The sequence below is a fragment of the Aotus nancymaae genome, unplaced genomic scaffold (assembly GCF_030222135.1).
Source record: "Aotus nancymaae isolate 86718 unplaced genomic scaffold, 86718_ANA_hifiasm-v0.15.2.pri h1tg000007l, whole genome shotgun sequence".
NCBI lineage: Eukaryota > Metazoa > Chordata > Mammalia > Primates > Aotidae > Aotus > Aotus nancymaae.
In genome coordinates this window covers 59,460,852-59,477,196 of record NW_026988418.1, presented here as the reverse complement: position 1 = coordinate 59,477,196, position 16,345 = coordinate 59,460,852, and the positions used below count along the sequence as shown (strand labels likewise).

At 45.9% G+C, this 16,345-nt stretch overlaps 1 protein-coding gene across 2 annotated transcripts in view; it reads left to right on the top strand.

Annotated features, from left to right (window-relative positions):
* Window positions 1-15,552, top strand: part of VANGL1 (VANGL planar cell polarity protein 1) — a 49,720-nt gene extending 34,168 nt beyond the window's left edge. For both annotated transcript variants that reach the window (XM_064372664.1, XM_012458881.2), the window contains exons 5-8: window positions 5,983-6,116; window positions 7,589-7,721; window positions 8,930-9,164; window positions 13,636-15,552. In XM_064372664.1, the coding sequence (XP_064228734.1) occupies window positions 5,983-6,116; window positions 7,589-7,721; window positions 8,930-9,164; window positions 13,636-13,896 (763 nt within the window). In that variant the 3' untranslated portion in view covers window positions 13,897-15,552. The remainder of the gene's footprint in view (window positions 1-5,982; window positions 6,117-7,588; window positions 7,722-8,929; window positions 9,165-13,635) is intronic.
* The last annotated feature ends 793 nt before the right edge of the window (window positions 15,553-16,345 follow it).

Below are 16,345 nucleotides of genomic sequence, written 5' to 3'. Positions count from 1 at the left end.
CTTAACCTGCCTCAGGGTAATGCCGACCTCAGCCACCACTTGGTACACTTGGATCTCACAGGCTGCTGCTGGAGGTTCCAAGTGGCTGCCTGCACCCGTCAATTCATTAGCCTTTCAGTGAGACATTATATGCCACTGAGTATTTTGGAGCCCACTTATCATGGTAGAGCAGGGTTTTCGGTGCTGTTCTTCCCATCCTGCAGATGAAGCATCTGAGGTTTGGAGAAGTGTTTGTTTAAGGTGAATGAACGAGTGAGAGAGCCGGGAGTCATGTTCTCTGGGGCCAGGGTCTGCACCAGCTGCATTGTGCGTGCCTCCTCCCACAGCCTCTGTGCAGCAGACTCTCACATGCACAGAGCATGGGGAGGCAGTGGACGGTCTGGATATGCAGGCCGTTAATTTGGCTTGTGTTTTTTTCTTCAGAATTTATCTTTTAAAAATACGTCTTTCAGATTTTCGTGCATTAAAATGTGAACTGTGTTTGGGGGTGCTTCTTTCCAGGTCTGTTTAAGAAATGTCGCCCAAGGGCAAGCCCCTCTTCTCCGTTGCCATGGCAGTCATAGAACAGTTGTCAACAACACTGGAAGTGCTTTTGTGGTTGATTAGGCACAAAAGACCACAGCATTTCTCATTCCATCCTCTTTGTCCTGCAAAGAAAATAGGCCAGTAGGCAATGTGGTCAGCAGAGAGTTTTAAATTAAAATGTAGCTGTCAAATTCCCTCAGAGGTTTGTGTGCCCTCCTTCCCAGGAGTTCAAGTTTAGACCAGCCTAGACCCAAGCCTACCGAGGAGGTCTTTATGCATAGGTCTCAAGCACATTTCTTTCTCAAGCAGAACTAGGCATATCTTTATGAGCTATCTTCCACAAACCTATGTGGTCTGGGAGAGGGTATTTCTTTCCCTGGGTTGTGACTAGGCAGGAATGTTGGCATGCGGCATCAGTAGAGCTCAGAGTCCTCTATCTTGCGAAAATGCTCCTTGCCATAGGTTTCTGAGGGGGCTGAGTCCACAGTCTATATTTCAGGCTCCCCCGACCGGATTACAGGGTTCCTGTTCAGTTAGGCTGCCGCCTTTTCTCTCTGAATGTAATGGTGGTAACAGAGCGGGCAAGTTTCTAACCAACTTGATTTTTCTTGCCTCCCACCTCTACCCAAGATTGTCTGGTCTAGAGATTGGGATTTGTAGAAGGATTTACTTCTATTCATCTCTGGGGCCCTTTTTGCCTCTGAAATTCCATGATTTTATGAAATACATATTCAGGACTGATCTTAGACTTACGGGAATTCTCAGGTTGCATGAACAGATAAACCAGCAAATATATACTCATGGAGGAACCAAAGGAGTGTCCCTTATGTGTCAGGGACTTGCATAGGTGAGCTTGCTGAAGGGACAAGACCAGCTTGCTTGACTCCCTTGAAGATATCACAAGTCATATGTCACCACTGTTGATGCTGCAAGTTTAGAGACAGATCAAGGACTGGAGAGTTGGAAAAGGCTTCCTGAGAGAAGCCAGTCCTGCGTCGGCCTTGTGCTTCCTTCCTTATTTAGAGGATGCAGAGGAATCGGGGCGGGGGGAACGCTGGGCCCTGCATCCTGGCCTCCTGGGACTATGACTGAGGCCATGGCATAGTAATTAGGAATGACTGATAGCCAGTATTAAGGGAGATCACAGTAAATAAAACAGCCTCGCCTATTCACACTTGCTGAAGCCTGGGATGAGTGGGGACAGATGGCCTCCGCCTCCTGATGGAACCCTGTGTGTTTACCGCATTATGTACGTGGCACACCTCAGTGTTAAGATGCGTAATCATCATCCAGAGTCATCAAGAAGACTTAATTCATCTATCACATAGCTTACTCTCTTCAAAAACATGAAGAAAGGTGGGGTGCAGTGGCTCACACCTGTAGTCCCAGAACTTTGGAAGGCAGAGGCAGGCGGATCACTTGAGCTCAGGAGTTCAAGACCAGCCTGGGCTACATGGTGAGGGCCCATCTCTACTAAAAACGCAAAAATTCACTTTGGGAGGCCGAGGTGGGTGGATCACGGGGTCAAGAGATTGAGACCATCCTGGTCAACATTGTGAAACCCTGTCTCTACTAAAAATAAAAAAAATTAGCTGGACATGGTGGCGCGTGCCTGTAATCCCAGCTCAGGAGGCTGAGGCAGGAGAATTGCTTGAACCCAGGAGGCGGAGGTTGCAATGAGCCAGATCATGCCATTGCACTCCAGCCTGGGTAACAAGAGTGAAACTCCGTCTCAAAAAAAAAAAAAAACGCAAAAATTAGCCAGATGTGGTGGCGCATGCTGTAATCCCAGCTATTTGGGAGACTGAGGTAGGAGAATCTCTTGAAGCTGCGAGACGGCGTTTGCAGTGAGCCGAGATTGTGCCACTGCACTTTAGCCTGAGTGATAGAGTAAGACTCTGTTTCAAAAATAAATAAATAAAAAGACATATTGGATTTTATCCCAAAAGGTCACAACCATTTTATTTAAGTCATGCACTTGAGTTATGCGTTTATTTAGTTACCTGGAAATTCTCATTCCCTAATATTGCTAGGTTTATTGAGCATCAGACAGACCGTCCTCTGTAGGTGAGAGCGTGCACACTTTTGGAAGTGTTTATCGTGAGATCCCTTCTCAGCTTCTCAGCTGGGGGCTGGCCAGACCTGCCGCAGTCTCTGAGTCATCCCGTCGCTGCTCTGAGAGGGCAAAGCCAGAGGGAGTGCAGGACGCTTGCACTTTCCCCTTGTTTGGTATTTTTGAGCAAAGGCTCTCACTCCTTGAGAGGACTATGAGAGCCATGCCTGTGACACCCAGGGCTGGCATCCCATGGTACCCACCTCCACCCGGGGCACTTCCTGGGACGGCAGGGCTTTGCTCTGAGGGGGCTGCCAGGTGCGCTGTGGATTCGGCCCATTGGAGAGCATCCACTGAGCCCCAGGCTGGAAGGCAGTGGGCTGGGAGCCCTGCTGGAGACAGAAACCACTGCCCTGGGCAGCGCATCACACTCACAGGGTGGAGGGCTGAGACACAGCCAGGAGGCTGCAACCCAGACATCCCCTCACTGGCCCCAGCTGAATTAGTGGGATTCCCTTGGCCCCTCCTTGCAGCTGAATAAAAAAGCAAAACCCAGCAACCACAAGACAGTTTTGAGTTGAAGATGGTTCTGAGGAGAACTTCTGATAATTGCCTTCTAATTTTTAAATTTAAATCAAGGTAATACTTTCCTGTTGGAATCCAGGAGCCTAGAGATGGTTCTGTATCAGTGGAGGAGTGGGGATGACGTGGGTTTAAAGCCCAGACACTCCGGAAAAGACATGCACAGGGGTGGGAGCTGGGCTAGGCACACGGGGGGGGGGGGGGGGGGGGAGGGGGGAGGGGGGGGAGAGAGAGAGAGAGAGAGAGAGAGAGAGAGTGTGTGAGTGATCAGGGAGAGGGCTGTGATAAATCTCTGGATAAGGCAGGAATAAAGAAACACTTGCACACCAGGGAGTGTGTGTGCGTGCGTGTGTGTGTGTGTGTGTCCAGGGAGAGGCCTGCGATGAATCTCTGGATGGGGTAGGAATAAAGAAGCACTTGCCCCTTTCTGGAGAATGCCATGGATAGAGGACAAGGACAGGGTTGGAGCCACATTGACTTGGAGATTGCCAGGTGAGACCTTCAGGGCAAGCAGAGGGATCTTCTGCAGGAAGAGCTCTCATGACACACAAACCTCCGCGCAAGGCCACCTACTCAGGAAGCCTGCTCTTGCACCCCACCCTGTCCCAGGCAGCCAAAAGCTCTTCTCTGTAGTTACTCAGCCCCACGTGTTCCAGCAGGAGAGCACACTCACCACCATGGGGTTCATGCTCCACATACCGGCTAAGCAGGAGCTCCTTCTGTCCATCTTGGTATTCCCAGGGCTTAGCAGACACAGGCACTCAAATGTGGAATGACAGTGAGCAAATGAGTGATTGAATGACCAGAACTTTTGAAATGTGGATTTGCTTTTAGGAGTCTTAGGTAGACTTCCATTATGCAATGTTGGTCTCACCAGATTTCCCCTGATAGTGTTCCCCAGCCTCACATGACTGTACATTATCTAGGACAATATTAAGTACCAACTGAATGCAGGCACTTTTGGGGATATAACTCTGAAAGCTTTGCCATGATTCTGCTCTTTTTTTTTTTTTTTTTTTTTGAGACGGAGTTTTTTGCTCTTGTTACCCAGACTGGAGTGCAATGGCGCGATCTCGGCTCACCGCAACCTCCGCCTCCTGGGTTCAGGCAATTCTCCTGCCTCAGCCTCCCGAGTAGCTGGGATTACAAGCACGCACCACCATGCCCAGCTAATTTTTTGTATTTTTAGTAGAGACGGGGTTTCACCATGTTGACCAGGATGGTCTCTATCTCTTGACCTCGTGATCCACCCACCTCGGCCTCCCAAAGTACTGGGATTACAGGCGTGAGCCACCACGCCCGGCTGATTCTGCTCTTAAGCAAGTTAGCTGACTGGCCTCCAGATTTGACTCTGTTAAAGTCTTGAAGCAGAGCTCCAAGGGGAACTAAAGGGGCAGGCAGACAGAATTCCAGTGGATAGGTTAGGAGCTCCCTTGTCTTAGTGTGAAGTGGCGATCCCTGAGCCACCCTGTGAGTGCTGGAACACAATGCGGTCATCCAGGAATCAAAGGGAGTCCCATCCTGGTCCTCCAGCTACTGCAGATAATCCTTGTAAGCCGATCTGCTTAGCAAGGTACTAGAAAAGGAAAATCTAAAGGGCAAGATAAAAATATATCTGTGGTACTTAACACGGTGGTGGTTGGAGATGTCAGCACATATGCTGTTACACAGAGGCCATGTGTTACCGGGAAGCCCAGGGTGGAGGTTTGTAAATCATATCAGAGTTCCAGCTCTCCTATTGATTCAGCGCATGCCGTTGTGCAGGTCATAGACTTTTGAGCCTCAATTTTCTTACCTCGAATGATTGTGAGGGTTCAATGAGAATCAGGTATGTGCAAACTCTTGCTGTGTCATTGCAAGTTGTTCTTCAAAGTGGTGAGTGTCCTGCACTATAGACCAAGAGCATATTCTTTAGCTGCCTACGCTCCTTTCCTGTTACAGGTGCCCTCCCGCATCCTGTCTCCCACTTGGTGGTGGTACCTGTTCTTTGCTCCCTGCCGCTCTCTGAGGACCAAGCAGGGGATAGGTTGGAGACCGAGAACCTCGGGACATGGATTGTCACCTTCGTACCCCTCTGCCAAAGGCCAGAGATAGAAGTCCAAGAGGCGGAGGGACCCAGAAAGATCAAATGGTCTCAGCAGAGGCCCTCTTAAGTTCACTCTGCCCTGGATGGCTGCAGTTGTTCTGATGTGTATAAAACCTAAGTTCCAGCCTGGGCGCACTTTGGGTGGCCAAAGCAGGCAGATCATTTGAGGTCAGAAGTTCAAGACCTTCCTGGCCAACATGGTGAAACCCTGTCTTTTTTTTAAAAAAAAAAAAAAAAGTAAGTTCCAGGATTCCTTATACACAGGGGCACTGAGGCCTAGGGGACAAAACCCTGAACGAGGACCTGAGAAACCTGAATCTAGACTTTGTTCTTCACTCATTAGCTCTGCAACCATCAGTAAGCCTCTTGTCCTTTGGGGGGTCCTCAGTGTCTTCTTTTGTAAACTGAGGAAAAATAGAAAAAAATTTTTATGTGCATAAAGTTAAATGTAAGTTACGAGTTACAACTTCCTCCTCTTTCAACAAAGGGCTAGGCGGGATGCAGCTAAGCACGGGTCCAGAAGAGGGCACAGAAGCCACTTGGCCAGGGGGCTGAGTTCCAGCTTTAAGTTCTTATTCTGGAGACAGAGGTGTGATGGAACCTAGCTGGCTTCTGTATGAGGTCATCTCTGATCTTTTGTCCCATTATCTGATTCCAAAACAGGATTTTTCTTTTAGGACCTGCTTATTCAGTGAAAAAGCTTTGCGTTAATTTTGTTTTTATTTTTTTTTCTCAGTATCCAGCGAGCAGCATTGGTGGTCCTAGAGAATTACTACAAAGATTTCACCATCTATAACCCGAACCTCCTAACAGCCTCCAAATTCCGAGCAGCTAAACACATGGCCGGGCTGAAAGTCTACAATGTAGACGGTACGTGCTTTGAAAGGGTGTCTGGTGCTCACAGGGCCACAGCTGGGTGACTATTGAAGCTTCATGGTGCGTTTGGTTCTGCTTCCTCTCTGGGCCTACCTTTATGGTGCATTCTCGTTTCAGAACAATTTCTCTTTTTTACGTAGGCAGACACATTTTTAGAGGAATGTTGATTTACCATCTACCTATGTGGGAAACCTGTTCATTTTGGGATTTTATGATTGAAAACAGTAGTGATGTGTGTTTCCTGCCTTCTGCCAGGATCACCTTATTTTGGAAGTGGCTGCCTTCTGCCAGGATCATCTTATTTTGAAAGTTAGCCCTTTCCTAACCCTATTAGGAAAGGGCTGCTTTTCAAAATGTGTGCACATTACCCAAAGACTCCGAAAGCTACCTAAATCGTGAAGACTAGAAATTTCAGTAGTTGAGGCCTCTGGGGAGATACCTACAGGCACTTCTTACTCGTGGCTAGGAGCTGGAGTTGAGTGAGTGGCAGGAGGCTGGAGGCCAGGCTGGGGAAGTCCGAGCTATGTTTCAGGGTATCAGATGGTCAAGTGCAAGAAACAGGACACGGTGTCATTTCTTACGGGTACCTTGGGTGAGGACAAGGGCTTAGCAGACCCTAGGAGAGGATTATATTGTTAACAAGTCTAGTGATTTATATACAGTGTCCATTTTTGGTGGCAAGATCCTCCCGGTTATTTGTTCATTTTTTGGCCCTATGAGGTGTGAGCTCCCTCATGAAATTTGAAGGATTGATTAATTCCACCTGCCATCTGAAAACTTAGCAAAGATTCCCTTTAGTGAAACCAAGTCACCAGTTAAGTAGGTCATCCATAAGAAAGGCTGAAATCTGCCTTATCTTTCTGAAAAGTTAAGGTGGTCAGGGAACAAGACAGAATTTCTGAGTCTGTTAATTAATGGTTATGTTGCATGTCCTTGAGCATTGGTATTTCCTATAAAAGTCGTGGCTGCCATGACATTCCAGCATAGCTTGTTTTCCAGTGTGGATTCAGTGTCTCGCGTCCTTTGACTTTCTTTCTTGTCTCTCTGTCCTTGTTCTCCCCGTGCCTCTCATTCTGTCTCATCGTCTTGTTGCTGAAATTTGATGTCCCAGCTGCCTTTATGGCCAAACTGAAACTTTATGTAACAGATGCTGACATCTTCAGCACACTCTGTGTGTTTTTGGCCAACATTTTAATTGTCAAGCATTCTTCATCCCCTTCTGCGTTCTTTTTCCATTTCCACTGACCAGATTGGGGTTTAGGGAGATTCCCCTGTTCTCTTGCCTTGGACCTAGTAAATACAGAGCCAGGGCACAGTTCACCCTCTTGGGAAGTGACCTTTAGGATTTGTGTGTGTGTTTCATAGGGGATGGGTAGACAGCATTGATAGATTGTGGTACTAGTTTTCTGCTCTGTTTCCCAGCCTCGTGGTATTAACACTGTTCTTCCACTGTCCTTTCCCCAAAGGCCCCAGTAACAATGCCACTGGCCAGTCCCGGGCCATGATCGCTGCGGCTGCTCGGCGCAGGGACTCCAGCCACAACGAATTGTATTATGAAGAGGCGGAACATGAACGGCGAGTAAAGAAGCGGAAAGCAAGGTATACGGCCCCCCTGATGCCAGTACCCTTTTGTAGACTTTGAAAATTTTATTTTATTTTATTTACTTTTTAAAAAAATTTATTTATTTAGAAACAGAATCTCACTCTATTGCCGAGGCTGGAGTGCAGTGTCAAGATCTAGGCTCAGTGTAACCTCTGCCTCCCAGATTCCAGCGATTCTCATGCCCGGCTTCCCGAGTAACTGGGATCACAGGCACCCACCGCCACGCCTGGATAATTTTTGGTATTTTTAGTAGAGACAGCATTTCGCTATGTTGGCCAGGCTAATCTCAAACTCCTGACCTCAAGTGATCTGCCCACCTCGACCTCCCAAAGTACTGGGATTATAGGCAAGAGCCACCGTACTCAGCCTCTTGTAGACTTTTAATCTTTTATTTTTTACCACAAGAATCAGGTCTCTGTTTGAAAACACGACCTGCTGGGACCTTTGGAGTGCACCTTGCTCCAGTGTTTTTCAAATTGAAGCCTGTATGAGCATCACTGGGAGGGCCGTTAAAATACACGCTACAGGTTCCGGGCCCTGCCTGCAAAGGCCCAGCCCAGTAGGTGTGGAGCTGGGCCCAAGAAATGGCATTTCTAGCAGATTCCTGGGTGATGCCAATACTCCTGGCCCCCAGCCCACACTTGAGTGGGCCTGTCCTGTACCCCTGGACCCTTACTGGTGTTCACCGTCAGGTCGTATTACCTGATGGGGACAGAGGTGCTTTCTGTTACGTGTGCTGTGCCTCTTCCTGTTTCCCAGGGGCCGCTGGTGTGGGTGGCTGGACAGGGGCACACAGCTCTGCTTCTTTGTAGGGCTGCTTCTGCACCACCAGCCACCTCTCTCTGTATAGAGCCTTTTTTAGCCAGTTGGAGGGGCCTCAGATAGACTCTTTTCATCTAACCATTGCAGAGATGAAAAAAAGATTTAAGTGAATTTCCCAAGCTCATCGGTGGCAGAGTTGAGAACAGAATTCATCTCCCAGTCCTGGAGCTCCTCCCTGACCCCTGTGGCCCCTGTTCCACATGTTATTTTTGCTGTTGCCTTTCTTTCTCCCTTCCTCCCTCTCCACCCTCTAGGGGACAGTGTGATTGGGCCTTGAGTATGTTGGCAGGTCGGGCCACAGCAGGGTGGACAGGCGTCATTCTGTTCGCACATCCTGTGGTAGGCACCATCCTGGTTTACTTAATGTTACATCACCTTCTAGGCTGGTGGTTGCAGTGGAAGAGGCCTTCATCCACATTCAGCGTCTCCAGGCCGAGGAGCAGCAGAAAGCCCCAGGGGAGGTGATGGACCCTAGGGAGGCCGCCCAGGCCATTTTCCCCTCCATGGCCAGGGCGCTCCAGAAGTACCTGCGCACCACCCGGCAGCAGCACTACCACAGCATGGAGAGCATCCTGCAGCACCTGGCCTTCTGCATCACCAACGGCATGACCCCCAAGGTGCACTGCTCTGGGCAGCCTCTGCCACCGTCAGCCTGGCTTGTTACTGAGCTGGGCCAGTTGAATTTTAGGGTGTTACTAGAAGTGACAAGTCAAAGCCTTCTCTAAAACACCAAGTAATAACAATTAGTGATTCTCAGTTATTTTCTATTATGTTAGTACAATTGTTTTTTAAAATGTGCCTTTCGAAGGCCTTTAGATTCTAACAGAGGAGAGAATTTCACTTGGAAACAGTATGGAACAGTGATTGGAGAGAGTATAGAATAGTGATCAGGGGCGCATTATGGACTCTGGAGCTGAACTGATTCATTCTAAGCTGGCTCCTCTACCAACTAGATGTGAAACCTTGGGCAGATGATAATGGCTTTGTGCCTCAGTTTCCTAACCTGTTAATTAGTTAAGATAATACTAATAACTATCTCATTTGTGTATTTTGGGAACTGAGTTTATTCATGTGCTTAAAATAGTACCTGTCATATGATGAGGATGGACTAAATAGCTATTATTATTATTATTATTGGAAAAAATAATGCCATCAGACATTTTGAGTATTATAGAATTAGTTTTACTGAGTGGTCTTTTAGATTATGATATTTAGCACACTTTAAAGAGTGTTACAAGAAACAACTATATATCTAATACAGGGTTGTGACCAAGGAGGCAAAATAGAGTAAAGATATAGCAAATGACTTCTCTACAGAGAGGTGGGTTCAAATCCTGGCTCCACCACTTAATTGGTTTGTGACTGTGCACAAATTAGTCTAGCCTCTATTAGATATATGGCTGCTGCTTGTAATATCCCTAAAAGTGTGCTAAATACCATAATCTAAAAGACCACTCAGTAAAACTAATTCTACAACACCCAAAATGCAAAGTGATAGCAATACTTTTTCCAGTAATAGTAATAGCTATTTAGTCTGGCCTCATCATGTGACAGGTACTGTTCTAAGCACTTCAAATGAATTAACTCTTTCAGTTCCTCTATCCTTGTTTGCTCTTGTATCAATGAGGATAATAATAATTTCTATCTGATGAGGTTGCTGTGTAAGAATTACATGAAATATGACAACATGGCATGTTAATCGCATGGTAGAGGGTAGATGAGCGTGGCATGTGGTACACATGTAACATTTGGTAGCTGTTTTTTGTAAGGACCCCTATTCATACATTGTACTATATGTGTATCCTGCTGGTTACATTGTCAACCAATAACTACCCTTAGGAAAGCAATGTAGAAATAGTAAGAAACTAGAAAGTTTTTTGTGTTGACTCACTGATCTCTCTCCTAGGAAAACTATTTAGTACAATCATATATACACATGAATATGCACAAGGGTGGTGTTTTGCAAAATAATCTGTAATACCTCCACAGTGGAAATAATGTAAAACTATCACAGTGGCTTATAAATTATGGTATATCACCTGTTTAATCATGGAAGAGTCTGTTAGAATAGTAAGTTAGAAGAAGTAGAATGCAGAAACGTGAGTGCCGTGGTTGCAAATGAGGAAAACATGTCTGCAGGTGTAAAATGATGACTTTCCCGTGTAGAGCCAAAACAGTTGTTTTCCTTTTTTTAAAGATTTTAGAAAGTTTCCTGGTTGCTTTGCATTTCATTTAAAAATCTTATACTTTTCTGAATTAAAAATAATAGCCATTGTTCATATAGAAATCTAAACATTAAAGGAAAGTATTATGTGGAAAGTGAAGTTTTCATCCTCCCTCCCCTAAAACAGTTCTTACTGATAAGGAGTTGGTGTATATTCTTTCAAATATATGCGGATGTTTTTTAAGCTGAAATGGGAAAACAAAACGGAAATGGGGCAGTTTCTCTCTGTGTGTGTGTAAACCACAGGCACGTGCCACCATGCTAATTTTTGTATTTTTCTATTTTTTTGGTAGACACAGGGTTTCGACATGTTACCCAGGCTGTTCTCAAACTCCTGAGCTCAAGCAGTCTACCTGCCTCAGTTTCCCAAAGGGCTGGTATTATAGGCCTCGGGCCAAGCCTATATATAAGATAGATAGATAGATAGATAGATAGATAGATAGATAGATAGATAGATAGATAGATAGATAGAGATTTACATACTACATCTCTCTATATAATATATATTATCTTTCTATATATAGAGAGAGAAAGATACAGATATACAAAACCTTGCTTTTTTTTCTTAAAGCTATCCCTTGGCTGTCTTTCCAAGTCAATACATACAGATCTTACTCATACAGAGCTAACTACAGATAGAACTCATTTCTGGTAATAGCTACATCTTATTCTACCGAATACCATGATTTATTCCACTGATTGTCTGCTGGTACACATTTGGATTAAGAGGTTTTGTTAGTCAAAGCCAGGGGCTGGGCGTGTTTGTTACTCAGATTTTATTGGCACACAGCCACGCCCTGTTCTTTATGTATCACCTATGGCTGCTTTTACTCTGCACCAACAGTTAAGTAGTTGTGACAGCAATATGGATTGAAACTCTGAAAATATTTACATCTCTGGAAAAGTTTGTCAGTCCCTGGTTTAAACAGCATTGCGGTGAATACTTTTTTACATGTGTATTTGTACAAGTATTTCTGATGCGTAAGTTTCAGGTAGAGAAATGGCCAGGTCAAAGTTGTAGATCCTACCACATTGCCCTCCTAGGGGTGTTACTTTTGCATGCTTTTGCCTCTCACATCTGAGGTTTTTTATTTCCTACATACTTGGGAGCATTGGATGTCATCTTTTTAATCATTGCCCATCTAAGAGGAGGAAGTTAGTTTTTAATTCTTTTAGTTTATATTTATTTAGTTAATAATGTGATAGAAAAATTTTATATGCTAATTTTCCAATAATATTTATTCTCCTGTAAAATTATTGTTTTAGATTCATTTCTCTAATTGTTGAGTTATTTTCTTTTTCTTATTATTCATAAGAGCTATATTTATATTAGAAGTATGAGAGCCGACAAAGTCTTACTTTCTGCCTTACAATAGATGTTTCCACAGATGAAAAATAATATACCTAGCAAGATGTGAATAAAAGAGGATACCTGTTAAAAACTGTTCTTGGCCAGGTGCGGTGGCTCACACCTATAATCCCAGCACTTTTGAGAGGCTGAGGCAGGCAGATCACTAGTGGTCAGGAGTTCAAGACCAGCCTGGCCAACATGGTGAAACCCCATCTCTACTAAAAATACAAATATTAGCTGGGTGTGGTGGCACGTGCCTGTAATCTCTGCTACTTGGGAGGCTGAGGCAAGAGAATCACTTGAACCTGGGAGGCAGAGGTTGCAGTGAGCCGAGATTGTTCCACTGTACTCCAGCCTGGGCAACAAAGTGAGACTCCGTCTCAGCAAAGCAAATAAAACCTGTTCTTGACTCTGTCTGGGACCTGATTGATATATCCCAGTATGTTTCTGTCTGTATTACTGGCTCATTTCATTCTTTCTTCCCTTCTTATAGCTAAATCACTGTATTTATTTGATTTAATTCACATGCTGTTGAGCTCCTAGTATGTGCTAGGCACATTGGAAATTCACGTTTTAGAAAAACAACAAAACATACTTCCTGCCCTTCAAGAGAATGAGGTGTAGTATGGGGAGCAGACCAGCAAGTCAGCAATCACTTTGAAAGTAAAGGGTCACACGAGAGTCAGTGATTACAGGAGCCTGGAGGAGGACATGTTAATCTGCCTGAGAGGTTCGGGGGAGGCGGCTTGAGAAGATTTGAAGGACAAGGAAGAATGAGCTGAATGACAGTGTTTAGCTGGAGGAACAGCACATGTATCAGAACTCCATCGAGCCAGGTGCCACTGGCGCAGAGAAGTCAGGAGAGGGAAGGAGGGCATCAGGCCTGGGCGTCTCCTGGACTTGCCGTGTGTACACTTAGCCCAACGGGAAATAACCATTGCTTGCTTACCATGCCAGGCATTGCTGTGAGTGCTTTTTGAGAGCTAACACTTTCATCCTCATGGCAGCCCTGTGACTTAGGTAGTGTCACTGCGTCCACTTATAGAGAGTATAAATGACTTGTGCAGAATCACTACTGGTAAGTGGTAGAGCATGAACTTACAGTTCATGCAAGTATATTCAACTCATGTTTCCTGAGTGCTCCTTTGGCCCTGGCCCTGAGATACTTTTGGTTCAGGAGGAGGAAGACATGGAGAAACAGGTCCAGTAGGGCCATACCCTAGGAATGGAGTGATGCAGGGGTGCTGGCCTCCAGCCACTCTACCTTCGCTCCCCTCCGTGGGTGCCACTGTTCTCACCCTTGGTTGGTAGTACGTGAAGGGGAATGAGGAAGTCCAAGAAGTCTTCCCTTCCCAATAATGACTCAGCTGATGAGTGTGATGAGCTGGGCTCTGGTCTAAGCTGGTTCATTTGGAAAATGTTCTTCATAGGTGTGAGAGTGCATAGCTGCCTGGCAGGACTGCCCTTAGAACGGGCTGTTTCTTCTCTAATAGCTTTTCTCCTCTGCTTCCAGGCCTTCCTAGAACGGTACCTCAGTGCGGGCCCCACCGTGCAGTATGATAAGGACCGCTGGCTGTCTACACAGTGGAGGCTTATCAGTGACGAGGCTGTGACTAATGGATTACGGGATGGAATTGTGTTCGTCCTTAAGTGCTTGGACTTCAGCCTCGTAGTCAATGTGAAGAAAATTCCATTCATCGTACTCTCTGAAGAGTTCATAGACCCCAAATCTCACAAATTTGTCCTTCGCTTACAGTCTGAGACATCAGTTTGAAAGTTCTATATTTGTGGCTTTATTAAAAAAAAGAAGAAAAATATATAGAGAGATATATATCTATCCCAGAGGGGTGTCTTTTTTTTAATTCTTCTTCATTGCTGACTGAAACTGGCAGGTGATAGACCAGTATCCTTTGACCATCTGCACTTTATTTGGAAGGAAGCAGGGACTGTCCACCCTGAAAAAAAGTGACTGATGACATCTGACTTTTGTTGATAGGACTTCTCAAGAAGCTGTTCCCTGGAGTTTCTGTTACAGCTGTAAACCAAAGTGGAGCTGGTGCATTCTTGGGAGCCTCGCCTTACAACTCCTTCCTGCCTTTTGTCCAGTACCACGTCCCCCGTTGCTTCCGGTCAGCCCACTTGTAGACTTCCAGGGGACACATCTTTATTCTGTTTCAGGAAACCAGTCACGACACATCCACACATGTATTTGTGTATGTTCATGTTCAGTATCACATCACCCATGAAAGTCGTGGGCAGTTCAGGAGATACCTGCCTTCGTCTTTGTTCTTTGTTGCCTTACGTTCTTCAGAGAAAGATCACAACAAAAAATGTGCACTGTTGTTTACAGCTATTAAGTGATTTGATTTTGTTTTTTTTTCCCAAAGAGAAAACCTACCCACCCTGTTTCTGATCCCGCCCCTCTACTGGCTTGAAGCCGGTAGCCCTTTCCTGGCCCTGCAGCTGCCCACCTGGCCTCCATGCCATCATACCCCCACCTGGCTGGCAGCCCTGGCTCTCCATGTGTGCCCTCAGGCTCTTTGTGCAGCCTCAAGTCGGTCCTAGGATTGCTTCCATAGGGAAGGGTGGGGTGCCCAGCAGGTAGAGCACAGGGACAGCAGGCAGTGGGAATGCCCCCTTTAGGCTGTAGCAGGAGCCCCGCCCTGCCCAGTTTTCCTCCCCACTACTTTACACCAACCAGGGGAGACTAACACTGTGACTCTGGGATTGGCAGGTGCGACTTGGAACCACTTGATTTCCTGGAGTCATAAGTTCTCCTGAAGCTTATAGCAAGCTGTCCTGCCCAGGGAGACCAAACCATGCCAGCCATGCTAGCAACTACTGCTGTCCAGCCCCTGTGTTTCTGACCACCGTCACTGCAGCTCATCGCCTCGGCCACTTAGGACCAGGAAAGAGGCTCGTTTTGCTCCCACTTTTAGCTGCTGATAAAGTGAGGAGAAGCAAAATGGACACTCTGCAGAGTTTGGGGAAGGGAGAGTAGGGAACCCATCTTCTTGTCCAGAAAGATTCATCTGTGAGCTGTCTCTCTCTCTCTTTTTTTTTTTTTAGATGGAGTCTCGCTCTGTCACCCAGGCTGGAGTGCAGTGGCGCAATCTCAGCTCACTGCAACCTCTGCCTCCCGGGTTCAAGCAATTCTCCTGCCTCAGCTTCCTGAGTAGCTGGGATGACAGGCACTCACTGATTTCAGTGGCTTTCCCCTGGCCCTGGGAGAGCAGACACTGCTTGGGTTGTGGGTAGAGGAGCCATCCTGGTGGAGCCCTGCTGCAAGGGAGCTTCTTCAGGAGCCCCATCCAGACCTCTTGCACTGGGCTGCCTTTGCCCCCACTTGCCTTCCTGTATCTGCAACAAACGTTTCAAGTGTTCACTCTTGCTTTTCCCAGTATTTCAGGTAATTGGCCACCTTGCTGTAGTACAGGATGACACTGTCCAGTGCTCTTTGCCCCCTGCTTCATGCACTCTACAAGTGGTACAGTATTTTGTGTCATTGTAAAAATCAAAATTGGCTTTGGATCTCTGTAATACACCTGTACCTGAAAAAGTAAACAACATTCTTCAATCACCAGCCTTCAGCTTGGGAAAAGACATGCTGGAGAAGAAGGAAGGGGGAACCCGTAGGTGTGGCATGAAGCCAAGATGTGCTATTCAACTATGTGGTTCTGTTTATAAAAAAACACATACCATGTAACCATGGTGCTTTTGTTCTTAGTTTTTGCCTTTAGGTCCCTTTAAACTGGAAGTTCCTAATAATGTCTTTCTCAGGAAATATTTTGGGAGATGGGGTAAGGGATGGCAAGTGTGAGATGGGCTATGTCAGAGGTTGCTATGTCATAGATACAGTGCAGTTCAAAGTGCCATAAGTGTATATACATATAGTTAATAATGACACTTCATCACCATTCTAAAATACTGTTCTTCCAACCCTATCTTAAGTGACCAGTCCAGAAGGGGTTAAGCTGCATTCATCTGCTCTGGCATGTGCATTCCCAGCAGGGTGAAGAAAGGTCTAAATTAGAGAATTTATTTTCTCTCTCCCCCTTCCTCTCTCTCCCAGTGTTTGCATAGGAGAATGTCAGACTTTCAAGAATTACTGTTTCTGTTTTAAATTGAGTATTGATTTTTTACATTGACTTTGTATTGAGTTCTTTTTGAAAGAATAACAAAATAAAATGCAGGATCTTTGTAAAGCCTTTGCACTTTCAACC